The sequence below is a fragment of the Amblyraja radiata genome, chromosome 25 (assembly GCF_010909765.2).
Source record: "Amblyraja radiata isolate CabotCenter1 chromosome 25, sAmbRad1.1.pri, whole genome shotgun sequence".
NCBI classification, from domain to species: domain Eukaryota; kingdom Metazoa; phylum Chordata; class Chondrichthyes; order Rajiformes; family Rajidae; genus Amblyraja; species Amblyraja radiata.
This window is the reverse complement of record NC_045980.1, coordinates 22212792-22227013: the sequence shown is the minus strand read 5'-3', so window position 1 is coordinate 22227013 and position 14222 is coordinate 22212792. Positions and strand designations below refer to the sequence as shown.

General features: G+C 43.6%; 1 protein-coding gene across 1 annotated transcript in view; it reads left to right on the top strand.

Annotated features, from left to right (window-relative positions):
* Positions 1-14222, top strand: part of LOC116987151 — a 160370-nt gene that overhangs the window by 24128 nt on the left and 122020 nt on the right. The window contains exons 8-11 of the mRNA XM_033043028.1: positions 442-689; positions 783-902; positions 7892-8033; positions 13221-13253. Coding sequence (XP_032898919.1) covers positions 442-689; positions 783-902; positions 7892-8033; positions 13221-13253 — 543 coding nt within the window. The remainder of the gene's footprint in view (positions 1-441; positions 690-782; positions 903-7891; positions 8034-13220; positions 13254-14222) is intronic.

The following is a 14222-nucleotide window of genomic DNA, read 5'->3' as shown; positions in this document are numbered from 1 at the left end:
TAAGGGAAACGATAAGGGATAATGTGATGTGGAGAGATAAAGAACAATGAATGAAAGATATGCAAAAAAGTAACGGTGACAAATGAAACTGGCCGTTGTAAGCTATTTGCAGGGTGAAAATGAGAAACTAGTGGACTTGGGTGGGGAAGAGATAGAGAGAGAGAGAGAGAAATTAGGTACGTTTAATAAATACTAACCACATAGTGATGGGCAGATGCCCAGAAAAAAAAAATTTAAATAAACAATTCAGAAATCTATCTTGGCAATTGGAAAACATATTTCTTGTCTTCTATCAGTGAACACCAAGATACAAAGCACAAAGGAATATTGTAGATCAAGCAGTTATGTTTCTGAATTGAGATTCAGGACCAGATTTAACTTATCAACCTGCTTGATAGTAAAATGCTACAATTATGTTCTACATATATTTTTCTTTTACAGATCGACACAGGAAAAATACATTTGCAATTTTCTACGTGAGAGAACAGTCTTACAGAGTACAGAAACCATCAGAAGTCCATGAAGCTCATGTTGAATTACAGATGCCAACATTTTCCCTTCTGGGAGTCATCATTGATAAAACTTCTCAGTTCTCATGTCATAGTCTGACAGTCATTTATCAAACTCAATATACTGATGCTGCAGTTCTCCACATCTATGTTGTCCCACATGACTTCTCAGTAATACAGGTATTATCTAAATATTCGGATGGTTGTTAATAGCTTTGAGGCCGTTTTATTAATTGTATTTTGCATCAAAAATAGTATCTTCATCTTTTGCAGGCAGTACATAAGCAGGAATCTGAATCCACATTGATTAAACATCCTTCACAGATAACATCACTTTACTTTGGCAGGAAATATTCTGTGAAAAGTTATTCAATAGTGCAGATTATGCCAGATGTAAGTAACAATACATGTTGTTGAAATTGTACTATTCTAGAACATTTTATTTTGTGGGAGTATTTTATGTTGAGCCATTTGGAAGTAAAATGTTAAATCCATAGACAAGCTGATGTAAGCTACATGTTGAGTCATTGAGAACTCACTATTATGTGTCTTGAAGGAATGTTTTGTCTTGTCTACTGTATTACATTGGTTCTTTCTTGTTGCTGTTTCAGACCCTGAGCATTTACTTGTGTGAACATTAAGGAATATCAATAGTGAAGATACTGCTCTTTGTTCAGATTGTGCAATGTTTGTTTCCCAGGCAGGAGAAAGACAAAAAAAAAGTTTGTTCCGGTTTCTACATCAATTAAGCATTGCTAGATCCTATTTGACATCCACTTATGACATTCCTACACCTGAAATGGGTGCAGGCCCATCACATGAAGGAAAATTAGCCAGGAGATTTTTCATTGTATAATTTAGTATTCTGGGAGGAAGCCAAAGATATCAAAAGCTTTCCACAGTTTGAAGGAATCCCTGTCAGTGGCCATATCAAAGATTTTTGCAGGCTGTGGCAAAAAAAACTATAGCCAAGTAAATTCTTATAATGTCACCAAGTTGACAGAGTTGAATAGACTGAAAGATGGGTGTGGAAGTAATGAATTTCAATTCATGGGACATTGGCACCAGTACTGATTAAGGGAGTGCTGTCTGTTGGGATGAGTTTCACTTGAATAGATCTTGAATCCACATTTAAAACAGAAAAATAGGATCAAAAGTAGGTGGTTTTGGCCCTTCAAATTTGTTCTGTCATTCAGCATAATTATGGATGACCACACCACCAAGAATCAGTCCAGTGAACCTTGGTTGTAAACCTTCCATGATAAGACAATCAAACTCTATATAATATTCCAAGTGCAGTCTAACCAAGGCCCTGTATAAATGTAGCAAAGCCAATATTCAAATCATTATATATTCTCTGCAAGTTTACTCTGATAATCTATTTTTTTCTCTCTGCATTTTCTCTCTGCATTTACTTTCTTTGGTGAAATCGAAGCTGCTCCCAATTTTCAATCTTCATGTTGTCCCCACATAACCTCTATTGCATGCAAGCATTGATGGGAGTATAGACAACTCCCATCAATTTTTGTGTAGCTTGGTGTTTCTTTGCACATCTCAGAGTAATTCGGTTGGGTTAATTTCTTTTTGTATTTTCACAGCAGGCAGGAACATAAAATTGTTGAAGTTCCTGCATTTCTTCTTAACTATGAACCATTCCCTAATACTTTCACTCCTTACAATCTATTGTAGTTGACTCGTACTATCACAATGTTTAAAAGTCATTTGGACAGGTCCATGGATAGGATAGGTTTAGAAGGGAAAAGGCCAAATGCAGGCAGGTGGGACTTGTGTAGATGGGGTATTTTGCTTGGTGTGGGCAAGTTGGGCCACAGGGCCTGTTTCCACGCTTTATGACAATGATTCACTCCTCATACCTTTGTTTAGATTTAAGACCTTAGTTTAAGATTGAATGACTTCATTTCCACCAAAAATTAAAATTACATGTTAGAATCATTCTTCTCTTGTGGACTTCAGTGGTCAAGATTATGAACTAACCTTTTCTCCAAGCACAATAACCAGCCTTTGATAACCTGTTCCCTCGTTTGTTGCTCAACATTTTGGTCTGAAAAGTCAAATTGTACACACTCCACTAATATTTCCTCCACACTTTATAGCTGAATTGATTTTACAAATCATCAAGTAAAGTTACCCATGATCATTGTAGTATTGTTTCTGCATGCCTCTTTAATTTCTTGTTTCATTCAGTAAAATTACCACAACTATTTGGAAGCCCAGAGACAACTCCCAACAAACTATTTGCACCATAAAATAGACATAGAAAAATAAAGCACAGGAACAGTTCTTTGGCCCACAATGTATGTGCCAAACATGTTGCCAAGATTAACTTATTTCATCTGCTAATACTTAGAAAGTTAAGGAGAAAAGACTAGGAATAATTCAGGGTAGCAAAATGGTTAGTTTATCGGGAAGAATAAGGGCATACAAATATCCAAGCAATCTTCTAATTGGAGTCAGATCGGGGAAAATGGTACAAAGGTCAAAAGTGAAAGCTTTTTTAATGGCACAAATTTAAAAAATGGCTACAATGTCAGAGCCATTACAAGGGTAACATTAAGAGTTAAATTTTTTTGAGAGGAGGAGCAATTGTACCGTTGGATTGCAAGCAGAACATTAACATTGAATTCTCCAATTTTAGGTAACCAACCTTTCCCCTTCCCCTGTACCTTTCCACCTTTCTCCCTTCTGACTACATTTTGTGCATCCAATTTTAGGTAACCAACCTTTCCCCTTCCCCTGTATCTTTCCACCTTTCTCCCTTCTGACCACATTTTGTGCCTTATGAGATTAGATTAGATTAGATTAGATTTGTTTTATTGTCATTCAGACCTTTCGGTCTGAACGAAATTTTGTTTCCCTGCAGTCATACATATAATTTTTAAAAATGGCAAAAACACACAATCAACACAAATTTAACATCCACCACAGTGAGTTCACCAAACACCTCCTCACTGTGGTGGAAGGCAAAATCTTAAAGTCTCTGTCTCTTCCCCCTTTGTTCTCCCTCTGCGCCGAGGCGACGGTTCAAACTCCGCGGGTGGTTGCTGCCTCCGCCGCAACTCCAGGGCCGAGTCGGGTCTCCGCCGCTGCTGCTGCTGCTGCTGCCGCCACCGCAGCTTCTGTGCCGAGCCGGGTCTCCGCTGCCGCTGCTGTTGCTGCTACAGCTCCAGGGCCGAGTCAGGTCTCCGCTGCCGCTGCTGTTGCTGCTACAGCTCCAGGGCCGAGCCGGGTCTCCGCTGCCGCTGCTGCCGCCACAGCTTCTGTGCCGAGCCGGGTCTCCGCTGCCGCCGCCACCGCTCCAGGGCCGAGCCGGGTCTCCGCTGCCGCTGCTGCCGCCGCCACCGCTCCAGGGCCGAGTCAGGTCTCCGCTGCCGCTGCTGCCGCCGCTACCGCTCCAGGGCCGAGCCGGGTCTCCGCTGCCGCTGCTGCCGCCGCCACAGCTTCTGTGCCGAGTCAGGTCTCCGCTGCCGCTGCTGCCGCCGCCACAGTTTCGGGGCCGAGTCAGGTCTCCGCTGCCGCTGCTGCCGCTGCTACAGCTTCGGTGCCGAGTCCGGTCTCCGCTGCCGCCGCTGTGGCTACTACAGCTCCGATGTCGCCAGCTCCGCCATTAGGCCTCGGCGCAGACGGAGACGGGGAATACGACCGAAGAAAAAGTCGCATCCCCCGAAGGAAGAGACCAAAACATGTTTCTCCCACCCCACCCACACACATACACAACTTAATAAAACAAAATTAACTAAAACATGACAATGAACAAAACGAAAGAAAAAAAACAGACGGACTGCAGGTGGGCCGCAGCCTTATCTCACAGCCTTTGTCTTTATAAATTCATAAGTTATGGAAACATAGAAACAGAAAATAGGTGCAGCAGGAGGCCATTTGACCCTTTGAGCCTGCACCGCCATTCATTGTGATCATGGTTAATCATCCACAATCAGTAACCCGTGCCTGCCTTCGCCCCATATCTTTTGATTCCGCTAGCCCCTAGAGCTCTTATCTAACTCTCTTTTAAATACATCCAGTGAATTGGCCTCTTCCACAAATTCACCCCTCTCTGGGTGAAAATGTTTTTTCTCATCTAAGTTTTAAATGGCCTCCCCTTTATTCTTAGACTGTGGCCCCTGGTTTTGGCCCCCATTATTGGAAACATTTTTCCTGCATCGAGCTTGTCCAGTCCTTATATAATTTTATACGTTTCTATAAGATAACCTCTCATCCTTCTAAATTCTAATGAATACAAGCCCACTCTTTCCAATCTTTCCTCGTATGACAATCCCGCTATCCCGGAGATTAACCTCGTGAGCCTACGCTGCACTGCCTCAATAGCAAGGATGTCCTTCTTCAAATTAGGAGATCAGAACTGCACACAATACTCCAGATGTGGTCTCACCACAACTGCAGAAGGACCTCTTTACTCCTATACTCAAATCCTCTTGTAATGAAGGCCAACATGCCATTAGCTTTCTTCACTGCCTGCTGTACCTGCATGTTTACTTTCAGTGACTAGTGTACAAGGACACCCAGGTCTCGTTGCACTTCCCTTTATCCTGATCTGACACCATTGAGATAATAATCTGCCTCCTTGTTCTTGCCGCCAAAGTGGATAACCTCACATTTATCTACATTATACTGCATCTGCCATGCATCTGCCCACTCACTCAACCTGTCCAAGTCACCCTGCAACCTAGCATCCTCTTTGCAGTTCACACTGCCACCCAGCTTTGTGTCATCTGCAAATTTGCCAGTGTTACTTTTAATCCCATCATCTAAATCATTAATATATTTTGTAAATAGTTGCGGCCCCAGCACCGAGCCTTGCGGCACTGCATTAGCCACTGCCTGCCATTCTGACAGGGATCCATTTATTCCTACTCTTTGTTTCCTGTCAGCCAACCAATTCTCTATCCATGTCAATACCCTACCCCCAAAACCATGTGCTCTCATTTTGCCCATTAATGTCCTGTGTGGGACCTTATCAAAGACTTTCTGAAAGTCCAGATACACTACATCCACTGGCTCTCGTTCATCCATTTTACTTGTCACATCCTCAAAAAAATTCCAGAAAATTAGTCAAGCAGGATTTCCCCTTCATAAATCCCTGCTGACTTGGACCAATCCTTTTACTGCTATCCAAATGTGCCGTTATTACTTCTTTAATAATTGACCAATGTCAGGCTAACTGGTCTATAATTTCCTGTTTTCTCTCTCGCTCCTTTCTTGAAAAGTGGGATAACATTAGCTACCCTCCAATCCACAGGACCTGATCCTGACACTATAGAACATTGGAAAATGATCACCAATGCGTCCACGATATCTAAAGCCATCTGCTTGAGTACCATGGGATGCAGACCATCAAACCCTGGGATTTATCAGCCTTCAGTCTCATCAGTCTACCCAATCTCGCCTAATGCAAATTTCTTTCAATTCCTCTGTCTCCCTAGATCCTCTGTCATATCTACCAATCTCTAACTGAGCCTCAAGCTCATCCACTACTTCTTATACGTCGTGCATTCATATATAATACTTTTAATCCACATCACCTTTCATGTCGATTTCACTTGGCCAGACTCTCCTATCCCTTCGTGAGCTTTCTGCCCCGTTAATTCTGGTGTCTTTCTTAACTTTTCCTATACTCTCTTTCCCTTTAACTCCATCCTTGTATTTCCAATTTGTCTCCTCCTCCCACTATAGCAGCAGAATTAGGCCATTTGGTCCATTGTCTACTCCGCCATTCAATTAAGCCTGATCTATCTTTCCCTCTCTAAGATCACACCTCAGTCTCCTGTGCTCCTGAAACAAATGTCGCAGGCTATCCATTCTCCCCTCATAACTCAAGCCCTCCAGTCCGAACGACATTCTTGTAAATCTTTTCTGCACCCTCTCCAGCTTAATCACATTAACATGGCGACCAGAACTGTAGATGATATTCTATGTATGATCTCACCAAGGACTTGTACAACTGTAACTTAAACCCAACTCTTGTACTTAATACCCCATCTGATGGAGGCAGGTTTCAGTGACTGAGTATACTTTAGTGAGGGATTGACAAGTTTTTAAATATTAAGGGAATACATTGATATAGAGGTAGTGATTCTGGGGTAAGAGATCAACCATCATCTCGTTCAATACTTTCTGCTTGTTTCCACCTATGGTCCTTTGTAAAGTTTCCTGCAACAAGCTGAAGATCTTGCCCCAGCTCAAGAGTCTTCCAGGAGGTAGATTTGCATCTAGAGTTTACTCAAGTTATGTACATGTGTATTTTTACAATACTGGAGAGATTTTAGCAACATTAAAAATGTCATATCTTCATTGTTTCAAGTAGTATGGTGTTATTTTTTTCAGGGATTGTTACTCAAATGTGCAAGAGATAGTAGAGATAAAATCGTTTGGAATTAAATTAATTCCCTGATTCAACCAGTTTATATCTCAAAAATTTCAATTTTTAGGATACCAAAAATGTGACATGCTTTGACACAATGAAATAAAGAGGCAATTTCTGCATTAATTTCATTATAATTCAAAAAATGTTCACATTTGTTGCTTTGCAGATGCATATTGCACAGTAATAAGCAAAACTTTTGATGAATTTGGTATTAAGTGCTCTGAATGGCCATATTTCAAAATGTAACGGTGGTTATTCTTGGTGTCCACCCTGTTTTAGAGTAGCCACCGTTACACCACAATGGTAAATTAAGACCAAAGAACTTCCCAAGGAGATTGAAAATTTTCTAGTTTGAAGAAAATAGATAATGAAATTATGAGAAGAAAGTACTCACATACTCCATGTTTATAGCAAGAAAGTACATTTGTATGTGAAAAACAGCAAAAGTGAAGAAATCAGCTATCATGCTTTAGAAAAAAAATGACTTTCTAAATTTCATGTAATGGTTGTTATGCTGGACACCAAACATAAAGTGTAAAAAAACACACAGGAACACATGTTAAACAATGAATTTTGTTAATTAATCAAATTTACTCAAACTTCATGAACCATCTCCCCCTGTCATGTACTGCCACTGTGAGGGTTTTTGATTAATCTGAATCATGTTGAAGTAATTTATTTGTGAACTTCAGTTTTATGTATGATGTCACACTTTTGGTACCCAGTATTGTACAAAACACACACGTAATTGATGTTTGGGAATATTTATTTCCTCGTGTTAAACTGCATTTGCTTCTATTTCTGCAGAATATGCAGAGTTTTTTGTTCTCTCTGGGATTTAACATTCATATTTTTGCATTTCATTTTTTATTTTGCTTATTTTCATTTCTATCAGTTTTTACTAATAATAGAGATATACAAGACTGCAAATGTTGAAATCATACAGTTTGGTAGAAGCAAATAAAATTTGTATCTGCTCTAGGAAATGAAATTTCAGTGCACTGATATGGATTCAAATCAGCCATTCTATGAAGTAATTATTACAGAGGAACCGAGTTCTTTTGAATTAAAACTCACCAAGAGGAAAAAGGAAGATCCTTTATGGCAAATCGCACTGACATTTCGTAAGTATTAAAATATTACAAAATGTCTTTGTAAAACCTTCTGATCGGGTAACTGAGCACTAATTATATTGCACAATTTTGTTTTTAAAGTGTGAATGTTCCAAGTCTTTCCTACCCTCTTAAATCTTACTTTTTTTCTCCTTTCTGTCCAAGTCATAGATGTATACAAATCGTTAAATTTGGTATTAGTATGGTTTGTTAATGTCGCCTACATCGAGCAGTGAAAACCTTTGCTTGTGTGCTATTCAGTCAAATCATACTGCACATGAGTAAAGACTTGGTCTATTGCTAGAAATTGTAATTTATTTAACTATCTGTTATGGACTTACAGCATATAATACAATAATATTAAAGTTCTGATCCCTTTTTTGAATTTTCAAGGCAGTCTGGGTGTTTATTACTATTTCCGTCACAACGGTCAATTTTGTAATTAGCTACAATTAAGTAACTTACTAATTTTCTGCTTTAATTTCAGGTCATCCAAGTAAGATGTTTCATATTTGTTTCAGAATACTTCAATCTATAATAACTGAAAATTTCATTCAGTTCTCTTAATTTTTAAGAAAGTTATCGGCTTTTGACTGTCCCCGATCACAGCTTTTGTATTAAGTCGATGGAAAATCAATAGGGAACAAGATGCTAATTTCCAAGTACCCCTGTATGATAATGGCCATAACTTTTTTAATACTGTAGATATGAAAGTGAATTAGGTATCAAATTTAACTTCTTTTTATGCTTTATCTTATGGGATAAATTGCAGACTTGATTTTTTAAATCTTAAAATTTTGTAACATTGCTACTTGAAAATGACGACACGCAGATATGTTAGTGAAAAAGCCGTTAGGTATTCTTGCCTTCGTAGGCCGATTATAAGAGTGCGGATATCACATTGTAGTTGTACAATACACTAGTTACACCTTAGCTGGAGTACTGTGTATATTTCTGGTCGTCACACTATAGTAAGTATTTGTTATCAATGGAGAGAGTGCAGGTAAAAGGGCTGTCTCACGGGAGGAGCTGACCCACGAGGTACCCCGAGTGAAAGACTCGAGGTTGTGTACGAGATTCCAAGTGTATGATCAAGAGTTTAACCGAGTTCCCACAGGTATGACAAGTTTGCCGTTTACTTGTCATTTCTGCGATGTTCCATGTTCGTCTCCCGAGTTACTCTTGAGCCAATCCTGATTGAAGGTTTGTTTTAATATGCAACAGTGTTATGTTTTAATAAGCAACAGTGTTAAAGAAGAAGGTACACAAAATTGCTGGAGGAACTCAGCGGGTGCAGCAGCATCTATGGAGCGAAGGAAATAGGCGACGTTTCGGGCCGAAACCCTTCTTCAGACCTCTCCATCCTGTGGCTTTGTTTTAAAGATAGAATTCAGCGCGGCCGCATCTATTGATGTGACCTACAAAGGGAAAATGCGCACCATCCAGTGCCAAAGCAGTTATACTTATGATTTGTTTGAAACACCCAGGTTTGATATGTTTTAATTGAATTTACTGCCATGTCTACACACTGCGGGGAGACGGGAGATGAAATCTTTGAATGTGGACGGATGTGCACATCAGATTGTTGGGAGACGGAGCTCAGGGTCCGCCTCCTGAGCTGCTTTGGTGCCCAGGCGTGAGTTGAGGTGGAGAGAGGTTGTGGGGGGGCGTCATTAATCTGTCTGGGGTGACATGGCTCTTGGGTTAGGCTGGGATCATTCTCTGCGGTGTGATCTTAGTGCGAGAGACAAGTGTAGGAGAGGTGTACTGACTGTGTGGGCAGACACTTTGGAAGTGATTGCCCACCAGTCTCAAAAGCCGCTGTGTCTCCCTGTCCCTGGGATAGCAGGGGGCGATCAAACAGCACAATACCCCCCTCCCCCTCCACGCCAACACGAAGGGCAACGATCCCAAAGCTTTAGCGTCAGGAATAGCGGGCAGGCGACAATCACCTGCCATAACGCGAGAGAGATCATGCACTGTTGCAGGTCTCCTTTGCACGTCGGTGTTTCTGTCTTTCTCCACTCATTGTTGGCCCTGCCTGTCGCCACCCCCACCTACACCCCTCTGCTTCCCGGCCATGTGTGTAACCCCTTCCCTCCCCTCCCCTCCCCTCTCCAGCTCCCCACCCATTGCACCGGGCGCGGGGGCTTTGCAGTGTCTTCACGTCGGCGATGCCAGCAGGTCAGTGCCAATCGCTCCCTTCAGTTTCCCAGGGGGTCGGGACGGGACTGGAGTTGGGAGGGAAAGGTGGGGGGGGGGGGAATGGGGGGGGGGTTAGGAGAGTGGGGTTGTTTGCAGTTGCAGAGGGAGGGGGCAAGGGCGGTACAGTTCCCAGTCTCAGCTCCTGTCCAGCGGGGTGGCCGGAGACGACAGGACCAACGGGACACTGACCCCCAGGCCCACCAGGCCCACTGCAAGCACGGAGAACCCAGAGACCCACAGCCAGCAGCAACTCCAGCCCCGTTCCAACTCCAGAGGAACCCGCTCCCCGATGGGCCGCTACGGCGACAAGTGGCAGTTCGCCCACAGCCCGAGCTGCGCCCCCTCATCCGCCACCCCAAGAACAAGACGTACCTTGCACACCATCAGCTTCTGCCCCTACGGTACCCGCTGCCACTTCATCCAGCCGACAGCTGCCCATCTTCAGCAGGATCTCGGTGTCGGACTGAGGGGAGGAGGGTGGAGGTGAAGGGCTGCAGGCTCACATATTACTCATGACAGGATAGACATTACTATTTTTTAATAACAGGAACATTTTACGATGAAATGCATAAAATAGTCAAGCGTGCCCGCTGACTCCCACCCCCCGGTCCGGGGCCACTCTGGGGTAGAGCCCCAGACCGGGGGGGGGGGGGGGGGATGGGAGTCAGCGGGCATGCCGGCTCTGCCACACCATGGGCCGCTGCCAACCAAGCCACCCGTCCACACGCTCGGTGGAACAGGAGCTGAGACTGGGAACTGTACTGCCCTTGCCCCCTCTCTCTGCAATTGCAAACAACCCCACCCTCCTGCTCACCTAACCCACCCAGCCCCCTCACGTTGCGAGTTGACACAAGAGGTACCCCGAGTTAAAACTCATGGTAATAACGTACGATTAACGTAGCTGTAATGTCGGAACTCGTGGACGCAACTTAGAGACTCGTGGCGCTAATGGCAGGTACCCGTGAAACTTGTCAACTCTTGAAAAAAATCAAACATGTTTAAAGTTTTCCACGAGTCAAATTTACTCTTGTGGTTAAGAATTGAAACATTTTAACTCGTTGTAAGAACGTAGTGGCCCGTGCGTTTACCTTATTGTATCGTGAGTCTACCGTGGGAACTCTTTAACTCAGCGGGGAGGCAGCAGTTGATTGTCGCTCCCTTCAGTTTCCCAGGGGGTCGGGACGGGACTGGAGTTGGGAGGGAAAGGTGGGGAGGGGGAGGGGGGGGGGGGGGAAGGGTGGGTTAGGTGAGCAGGAGAGTGGGGTTGTTTGCAGTTGCAGAGGGAGGGGGCAAGGGCAGTACAGTTCCCAGTCTCAGCTCCTGTTCCACCGAGCGTGTGGACGGGTGGCTTGGTTGGCAGCGGCCCATGGTGTGGCAGAGCCGGCATGCCCGCTGACTCCCATCCCCCCCCCCCCCCCCCCCCGGTCTGGGGCTCTACCCCAGAGTGGCCCCGGACCGGGGGGTGGGAGTCAGCGGGCACGCCGGCGCTTGACTATTTTATGCATTTCATCGTAAAATGTTCCTGTTATTAAAAAATAGTAATGTCTATCCTGTCATGAGTAATATGTGAGCCTGCAGCCCTTCACCTCCACCCCCCTCCCCTCAGTCCGACACCGAGATCCTGCTGAAGATGGGCAGCTGCCGGCTGGATGAAGTGGCAGCGGGTACCGTAGGGGCAGAAGCTGATGGTGTGCAAGGTACGTCTTGTCTTGGGGTGGCGGATGAGGGGGCGCAGCTCGGGCTGTGGGCGAACTGCCACTTGTCGCCGTAGCGGCCCATCGGGGAGCGGGTTCCTCTGGCATTGGAACGGGGCTGGAGTTGCTGCTGGCTGTGGGTCTCTGGGTTCTCCGTGCTTGCAGTGGGCCTGGTGGGCCTGGGGGTCGGTGTCCCGTTGGTCCTGACGTCTCCGGCCACCCCCCTGGACAGGAGCTGAGACTGGGAACTGTACCGCCCTTGCCCCCTCCCTCTGCAACTGCAAACAACCCCACTCTCCTGCTCACCACCCCCCTCCCCCCCCACCCCCCACCTTTCCCTCCCAACTCCAGTCCCGTCCCGACCCCCTGGGAAACTGAAGGGAGCGACAATCAACTGCTGCCTGCCCGCTGAGTTAAAGAGTTCCCACGGTAGACTCACGATACACTAAGGTAAACGCACGGGCCACTACGTTCTTACAACGAGTTAAAATGTTTCAATTCTTAACCACAAGAGTAAATTTGACTCGTGGAAAACTTTAAACATGTTTGATTTTTTTCAAGAGTTGACAAGTTGCACGGGTACCTGCCGTTAGTGCCACGAGTCTCTAAGTTGCGTCCACGAGTTCCGACGTTACAGCTACGTTAATCGTACGTTATTACCATGAGTTTTAACTCGGGGTACCTCTTGTGTCAACTCGCAACGTGAGACAGCCCTTTTAGATTAACCAGGATATTGCTTGGTATGGAACCTGTAATTATAAGGAGAGATTGGAAAGGCTGGGTTTGTTCTCACTTAAATGTAGAAATCTGATGAATGGCCTTATAGGGTTTATAAAATTAAGAAGGACGGAGGTAAGATTGTTGGAAGCTTTTTCCGAGGGCAGGGGAATCTAGAACGAGAGGGAAAAATTTTAAAGGAGAATGTGTATTTGGAGGAAACAGTGCTTTGGAGGAACAGACCCAACGGGGGGTGGTTAGTGTGAGTGTGACGCCGCAGCCCCCCCGCAAACGCGCGTTGGGGGAACAGACCCAACGGGTCTGCACTTGGTCTAGTATATATATATATTTATATTTATATTTATATATATATTTATATATTTATATATATGTGTGTGTGTGTATTTAATATATTAATGTCAAATGATAACATTCTATTTCATCTATACAGAATTGAAGTTGGTACTCCACTGTGTATTGCTCCATTGCAATGTGCTTGACACAAGATTAATAAATGTTGAAATGTAACTAACAATCAGCAATAGCTCTCTTGAATGAACAGGAAATTATTTTTGTCTTCCAGAAAATGGTAAAGTTTCATGCCAGGAGAACTTGGGTACTGTGTTTAAATATATCAATAGCATTAATTTAATCTGTGTTTTATTAACGCAAATGAATAAAGCATCTTATATTATTTGCTTTAAACAGTATCATTGGTGTGTCATAAATAATTACTTTGTCGTGTGCAGGGTACACTTTGGTATGCCAATCAAATGTAGAAACTTCATTGTTGTATGCTGCATGATGTAAAGTGAAGATAGCAACCAATGCCAGAAAGGTAGCAACAAACTGACATAGAAACTGTGGGATAATGAGGCTGAACCTCAAGATAACGAGGAGCAAGTGGACTAGATGATAACGGAATTTTACCAGGGGTGGCCTCAGCAGCACAACCCCTTGTTTGGTTAGGCTGCATTTGGAGTATTGTGTGTAGTTCTGGTTGCTCCATTACAGGAAGGATGTGGAAGTTTTGAAAAGGGTGCAGATGAGTTTTAGCAGAAGGATGCCTGGATTAGAGGATATTAGCCACAGGGAGAGGTTGGATAGACTTGGATTGTTAATTCTGGGACACCGGAGGTTGTTGGAAGACCTGATTGGAGTATATAAAATTCTGAGAGGCATAGACAGGGTAGACAGTCAGAATCAGTTAACATTATTAGTACATTTATAAATTACACCAACATTGGTGCTATAGTAGATAGTGAGGGAAAAAAATCTGTTAACAACAAGATCTAAATCAGTTGGGAAGGTGAGCAGATCATTCTTTAGTTGCTATCTGCTATCTGTTGAGTATGATCTACTATCGTACCTTACATTCTGACAAACAAAGACATTAAATTTCTATCTGATTGGCTTCATTATGCTAGAACTTTCAAAGGGTTCACAGGGTATTTTATTATCACGTGTCATAATTAAGGTACTGATACCTGAACTGATATTGTATCTATCATGTTCTTATGGTGAGCTTGGCAAGTCTTCTAACCCTCTGAAAGACAGAACCCGCTCCTGGAATGTATCTGATTGA